Source organism: Larus michahellis, chromosome 25 (assembly GCF_964199755.1).
Source record: "Larus michahellis chromosome 25, bLarMic1.1, whole genome shotgun sequence".
NCBI classification, from domain to species: domain Eukaryota; kingdom Metazoa; phylum Chordata; class Aves; order Charadriiformes; family Laridae; genus Larus; species Larus michahellis.
This window is the reverse complement of record NC_133920.1, coordinates 1,732,951-1,739,972: the sequence shown is the minus strand read 5'-3', so window position 1 is coordinate 1,739,972 and position 7,022 is coordinate 1,732,951. Positions and strand designations below refer to the sequence as shown.

The 7,022-nt window shown below is 70.1% G+C and overlaps 1 protein-coding gene across 1 annotated transcript; it reads right to left on the bottom strand.

Annotated features, from left to right (window-relative positions):
• Positions 1–193: 193 nt before the first annotated feature.
• On the bottom strand, positions 194–6,896 carry KRI1 (KRI1 homolog). Its single transcript, XM_074566942.1, is given in 16 exon segments — positions 194–509; positions 630–705; positions 809–979; positions 1,090–1,140; positions 1,142–1,186; positions 2,056–2,162; positions 2,236–2,354; positions 3,185–3,258; positions 3,878–3,968; positions 4,077–4,126; positions 4,797–4,854; positions 4,940–5,016; positions 5,018–5,058; positions 5,661–5,766; positions 6,170–6,237; positions 6,768–6,896. Coding segments are annotated over 16 exon segments (1,524 nt in total). The 5' UTR covers positions 6,850–6,896; the 3' UTR covers positions 194–201.
• Positions 6,897–7,022: the final 126 nt, after the last annotated feature.

The window sequence follows — 7,022 nt, the reverse complement described above, 5'->3', positions numbered from 1 at the left end:
CACCACCCACCCCTGCACTGAGTTCCTCCCGGCCTCAGCCTTGGCGGGGGGGGGGGGGTGCGTGTGTTTGAAGCAGGGGGGCCCTCCCTGCACCACCCATCCCTGCACCGAGTTCCTCCCAGCCTCAGCCTTGGGGGGGGTGTTTGAAGCAGGGGGGCCCCTCCCTGCACCACCCACCCCTGCACTGAGTTCCTCCCGGCCTCAGCCTTGGCGGGGGGGGGGGTGTTTGAAGCAGGGGGGGCCCTCCCTGCACCACCCATCCCTGCACCACCCATCCCTGCACTGAGTTCCTCCCGGCCTCAGCCTTGGGGGGGGGGTGTGTTTGAAGCAAGGGGGCCCCTCCCTGCACCACCCACCCCTGCACCGAGTTCCTCCCGGCCTCAGCCTGGGGGGGGGAGTGTGGGGGTGTGCGAAATACACACGTACCACAAAATCGGGGTCCTCGCAGTGGGGCTCGTGCTCAGGCCCCCCCTCCTCCCGGCCCGTCCAGGCGTCCCAGTTCCAGTCGTCTGCAGGGAGAGGGGGACACACACACACACAGAGTGCCATCGCCTTGGGGACAAGGGGGGGACAAGGAAGGGGGGGGGACAAGGGGGGGACAAGGGGGGGACACAGTCCCCCCCACTCACCCTCCAGCCCTTCCTCCTCCTCAAACTGCGGCTTCTCCTCCTCCCCGCAGCCGTAATAATCCTCCCCAAAACACTCCTGGGCGGGGGAAAAAGGAGGGTTGGGGACGCGTTGGCGACACCGCAAGGGCCGGGGGGGACACGGTGGAAGCAGGGGGGGGGGGGGGGGCTGGGACACCCACGGCCATGAGCTGGTCGTGGCGGGCGGGGTCGAAGTCCTCCTCCAGCAGCTCCGGGGTGAAGCCGACGGCGGCGTTGCCGGTGGCTTCCCGCAGCCGCGCCAGGCGGGCGGCCATGGCCTCCCGCTTCAGGTTCTTCAGCTGCTTCAGCTCCTCCCGCTTCCGCGCCTTCTCCTGCCGACACACGGACACCCCCGCGACGTCACGGCGGGGGGGGGACAACACACAAGGACAGCGTTGTCGTTTTCCCCCCCCCCCCAGCCCTCAACCTTCCTCATCCTCACCTTCCTCTTCCTCTCCCGGATCTGCTCCCGCTTCTCCTTGCGCCGCTCGTCCCCGCCGCCGCACCGAGGTGGGGATGTGCCGGGGGTACGTCTTCACCTGTTGGGGGGGGGGGGGGGGGGGGCGGAATCAGTGTCCCCCCCCCAGCCCCCTTTCCTCACTTACAAACTGTCCCCCCCCAAAATAATTGTGACCCCACCCCCAAATTTTGCCCCCCAACCCCCTGTAACCCCCCCCCCCAAACCTTCCCCCCGCCCCTCCATGATCCCCCAAAATTCTCCCATGACCCCCCCCCCCAACCCCTCCCTCTGCCCCCCAAACTCCCCCATGGCCCCCCCGACACCCCCAGCCCCCCTGTGACCCCCCCAAAATTCTCCCATGACCCCCCCCAAACCCCCCCATGGCCCCCCCAAATCCCCAGCCCCCCTGTGACCCCCCCAAAATTCTCCCATGACCCCCCCAAACACCTCCCTGTGCCCCCCCAAACTCCCCCATGGCCCCCCCAAACCCCCAGCCCCCTGTGACCCCCCCAAAATTCTCCCATGACCCCCCAAACACCTCCCTGTGCCCCCCAAACTCCCCCATGGCCCCCCCAAAATCCTCCCATGACCCCCCCAAAACCCTTCCCTGTGCCCCCAGCCCCCCTGTGACCCCCCCAAACCCTGCCAAACTTCTCCCATGACTCCCCCAAGACACCCCCAGCCCTCCCACGACCCCTCCAAACCCCTCCCTGTGCCCCCCTCAACGGCCCCCCCACGACCCCCAGACCGCCAACCCCCCCCCCCAAAATCCCCCGTCCGTCGTCCCCTCCATCGTCCCCCCCTCAGCCACACTGTGGATCCCCCACATGACCCCCAACAGCCCCCCAAATGCCCCCGTCTGTGTCCCCCCCCCCCATGACCCCCAAGCTCCTCCCCAAACCCCCCCAGTCCATCCCCGCCCCCCCCCGCCCCGAATTTTGCCCCCACCTGCTCGGCGTCGGGCTCCTCGAAGCGGAAATTGTAGCGGCGTTCGAAATCCTCCTGCTTGGCCAAGAAGAGCTCGCCCTCGTCCGAGGAGTCGGGGGGGGACGCCCTGGGGGGGGCAGGGGGGGTTAAAGGGGGTGTAAATGGGTTTTTTTTGGGGGGGGGGGGTGTCCTCCCGCTCACCTTCGGCCTCCTCCTCCTCCTCCTGGCGGTAGCCCTGGTTGAGGATATAATCCCGCAGGAAGCGCTCGCCGGGGTCCAGCGCCGGATCGGTCCAGAACTGCTGAGGGGCACCTGCGGGGGGGGGGGGGGGGGGGGCGGGACACGGGGGGGGTTGGGGACATGTGGGGAACCTGGGGGGACATGGCAGGGCACAGGGACACGGGGGGGGACACAGGGCGGCATGGGGGGCCATGGGATACTTGGGGACATGGGGGGGCACAGGAGGACACGGGGGTGCATGGGGACAGGGGGACACGGTGAGACACAGGGACATGGGGGGGACATGGGGGGCACAGGAACATGGGGGGCTTGGGGACATGGGGGAGACATGGGGGGGCACAGGGACATGGGGGAGACATGGGGGGCTTGGGGACATGGGGGGCTTGGGGACATGGGGGAGACATGGGGGGGCACAGGGACATGGGGGGCTTGGGGACATGGGGGAGACATGGGGGGGCACAGGGACATGGGGGGCTTGGGGACATGGGGGAGACATGGGGGGGCACAGGGACATGGGGGGCTTGGGGACATGGGGGAGACATGGGGGGGCACAGGGACATGGGGGGCTTGGGGACATGGGGGAGACATGGGGGGGCACAGGGACATGGGGGGCTTGGGGACATGGGGGGGCACAGGAACATGGGGGGGACCCAGGGGGGTGTGGGGACACAGAGGGGACACGGGGGAGCACAGGGACACGGGGGGGACACTGGGCTGGGGGACATGGCGGGGGGGCAGGGGCACAAGAACAGGGGGCCTTGGGGACCCTGGGGGGGGAGGCACAGAGGGGGCTTGGGGACGTGGGGCGGGGGGGGGGCACAGGGACTGGGGCGGGGGGGGGACGGGATGCAGCCCTCCCGCATCCCGGGGCCATCGCTGCCATGAGCTGTGCCCGGCCTCAGCCCCTCACCAGGTCCTGCAGCGGCTCCGGGGGGGGCCCCCCTGCCCCTTCAGCCAGCGGATGTAATCCTCCTCCTCCTGCGCCTGAGGGGGGGGGGACAGCGTCAGCCACGGCGCCCCCCCAAACCCCTTTGACCCCCCCAAACCTCCCCCTGCCCGTCCCCCCCCATGATCCCCCAAAATTCTGCCACGAGCCCCCCCAAGAAACCCCCAGCCCCCCCATGAACCCCCTAAACCCCTCCCCTTGGGCCCCCCAAACCCCCCCATAGCCCCCCCCGACACCCCCACCCCCCCATGACCCCCCTAAAATTCTCCCATTACTCACCCCAAACCCCTCCTTGTGACCCCAACCCCCCCTGTGACCCCCGCAAACCCCTCCCTATGCCCCCAACCCCCCCGTCGCTCCCCCCGAACTCCCCCAAAATTCTCCCATGACCCCCCCAAGACACCCCCAGCCCCCCCGTGACCCCCCAAACCCCTCCCTGTGCCCCCAACCCCCCCCATGTCCCAAAAATCCCCCCCAGACTCCTTTGTCCCTCCCCCCAGCCCCCCCGTGAACACCCCCAAACCCACCCCCATGGGCCCCAAACCCCCCCCCCCCAAACCCCGCCATCCCCCCCCCCCCACCCCTCCCCAGCCCCCCTGTAGACCACCCCCCTGGGACCCCCAAACCCCCCGTGCCCCCCCCCCTCCCCAGCCCCACCTTCTCCTCCGCCGTCCGGCTGCGTGGCCGGAGCAGGGCAGAGCCCCCCCCTTCCTCCTCCTCCTCGCTGTCAGCCACGAAGGCTCGGAAGCTGCCAGGGTGGGGGGGGACACACAGTTACCCCCCACCCATGCCAGGAACACCCCCCCCCCCCACCCCCATAAACGTGGCAGCCCCCCAAAAAAGACGCAGCCCCCACCTCTCCTTCAGCTCCTGCTGCTCCTCGGCGTAGCTCCTGGAGGCCATTCTCTGGGGGGGGGCGGGGGGCAAAAGGGGGGTCAGCACCCAGATTTGGGGGGGGGGGGGGGCACAGGGATTTTGGGCGGGGGGGGCCCAGAGGGATTGGGGGGGGGGGGGAGGATTGGGGGGGCACAGGGATTTGCAGAGGAATCACGGTGATTGGGGGGGGCGTGTCACAGTTATTTGGGGGGGGGGGGGGCACAGGCATTGGGAGGGCACAGGGATTTGGGGTGGGGGGGGGTCACAAGGATCCGGGAGAGCACAGGGATTTTGGGGGGAATCACAGTGATTTTGGGGGGGGGGGGGGGGGGGTAATCACAATTAATTGGGGGGCATGGGGATCCAGGAGAGCACAGGGATCTGGGGGGGTCACAGTGATTTGGGGGGGGGGGGGGCACAGAGATTTCGAGGGGGGGAGGGGACAACAGTGATTTTGGGGGGGGGGAGGGGCACAGAGATTTCGCGGGGGGAGGGGACAACAGTGATTTTGGGGGGGGGCACAAGGATCCAGGAGAGCACAAGGATCTGGGGGGGAATCACAGAGATTTGGGGGGGGGGGGCAATGAATTGGGGGGCACGGGGATTCGGGAGAGCACAGGGATTTGGGGGGGGGGGGTTACAGTGATTTTGCCGGGGGGGGCGGGGAGCACACTCAGCAGTTCCCCCCCCCCAACCCCACCTTCTTCCGTTCGGCCGCCGCCTCTTCGTCCTCCTCATCTTCCTCGTCCACGTATTTGCTGCGGGGAAGGGGGGGGGAAGGTGAGAGCCCCCCAAAAAAAGGCCCCCCCCCCCAAAAAAAAAGACACCCCCCCCCGTCCTCACCCTTCCTTCTCCAGCACCACCTTCCTCTCGTAGTCCTTCAGGAACATGGGCTGCACCCCGGCGCCCTTCGGCCCCCCCCTCCTCCTCCTCCTCCTCGGCATCGCTCCCCGACGAGGAGGCTGGGGACAGAGGGGACGGGGTTGGAGGAGGCCCCCCCGAATTTGGGGACCCCCCCCCCCAAGGGCTTTGGGAACCCCCCCCAAGGGGCTGGAGCTCCCCCCCCTCAATTTGGGGACCCCCCCCCAGAGGTTTAGGGAGCCACCCCAAGGGATTGGGGACCCCCCCAATTTGGGGACCCCACCCAGGGGTACAGGATTCCCCCCCCCCGCAAGGGGTTTAGGCCCCCCCCGTCAAATTTGGAGACCCCCCCACAAAGGATTTAGGGATCCACCACAAGGGTTTGGGGACCCCCCCCAAAGGAGCTGGAGCCCCCTCCCCCCCCAATTTGGAGACACCCCCCAAGGGGTACGGGGACCGCCTCGAATTTTGGGGATCCCCCCCAAGGGGTTTGGGGACCCCCCCAGGGGGTTTGGGGATTTTCCCCCCCCCCCCAATTTCAAAACACCCCCCAGGGGTTTGGGGACACCCTCTGGGTTTGGCGACCAGGGGTATGGGGACCCCCCTGGAATTTGGGGATCCCTCCCAGGTTTTGGGGACCCCCTCGAATTTGGGGACATCCCCCCCCCCCCCCCCCAAGGTGTTTTGGCCCCCCCCCCCGTACCGGGCTGGCTGTAGAAGGTGCTGTCCCGCCGGTAGATGCGGGGGTCGCGGCTCTTCAGCAGCGCCAGCGTCCGGTAGAAATCCCGCTCCAGGCGGGGGTCCAGGGGCTGGGGGGGGGGGGGGGACACGGGGGGGTCACAGAAGGCCGGGGGGGACACAAGGGTCAGGGGGGACCCGGGGGGTCCGGGGACGAGGGGGCACCCGGGGGGGTCGGGGGGCACCCGGGGATCCGGGGACGAGGGGGCACCCGGGGGGGTCGGGGACGAGGGGGCACCCGGGGGGGTCGGGGGGCACCCGGTGATCCGGGGACGAGGGGGCACCCGGGGGGGTCGGGGGGGACCCGGGGGTCCGGGGACGAGGGGGCACCCGGGGGGACCCAGGGGGGACCCGGGGGGGTCAGGGGGGGACCCGGGGTTCCGGGGAGGGGGGACCTGGTTGTTCAGGGAGGGGGGACCCAGGGGTCCAGGGGACATGAGGGGACACTTCCCCCCCCCCCCGCCCCCCACTCACCACCTCGTCCCCGCTGGATTCGGACTCGGAGCTGGAGCCGTCGCCGCTGTCGCCATAACGGTCCTGCACTGCGGGGACAGCCCTCAGCCACCGCCACCGGGGGGGGTCTCCCCGGTTCCCACTCCCTCCCCCCGATCCCCGTTACCCCCCGGTTCCCCCAGTCCTGCTCCCCCGGCCCCGCTTCTCCCGGTCCCGCTCACCCCGCTTCCCGCTCCCGTCAGTATCCCCCGGTTCCGCTCCCCCCCGGTTCCCCCGGCCTCGGTCCCCCCCGGTTTCCCCAGCCCCAGCCCTAGTCCCGTTCCCCCGGCCCCGGTCCCACTCCTCCCGGTCCCCCTCCGGTTTCCCCAGCCCCCGTCCCGTTTCCCCCAGTTCCCCCGGTCCCGTTTCCTTCGACCCCGGTCCCACTCCTCCCGGTCCCCTCCGCTCTCCCCAGCCCCAGCCCTGGTCCCGTTCCCCCGGTTCCCCACCCGGTTCCCCCCGGTCCCCGCTCCCCCCGCCCCAGTCTCCGTTTCCCCCCGGTTCCCCCGGCCCCGGTTTCCCCAGTACCCCCCGGTCCCCCCAGCAGCCCCCCATCCCGGTCCCTCCCGGCCCCGCTCACGCCGCTGCAGCTCCTCGCGCCGCCGGTACCGATCGTAGCGCTCGGCGAAGGCCGCGTTCACCCGCAACTCCGGGCCCGGCATCTTCGCACACGTGACTTCCCGCACACGTGAATTCCGCTTCCGCCTCCCCCGGGTCACGTGATGGGGGACGCCCGGCTTGCCACGCCCACCTCCCCCTCGCATCGCTCCGCCTCGCTCTTAAAAGGGCAACGCGCCCAACGCCGACGGTGGGACCCACCCGGAGCCACGACGCC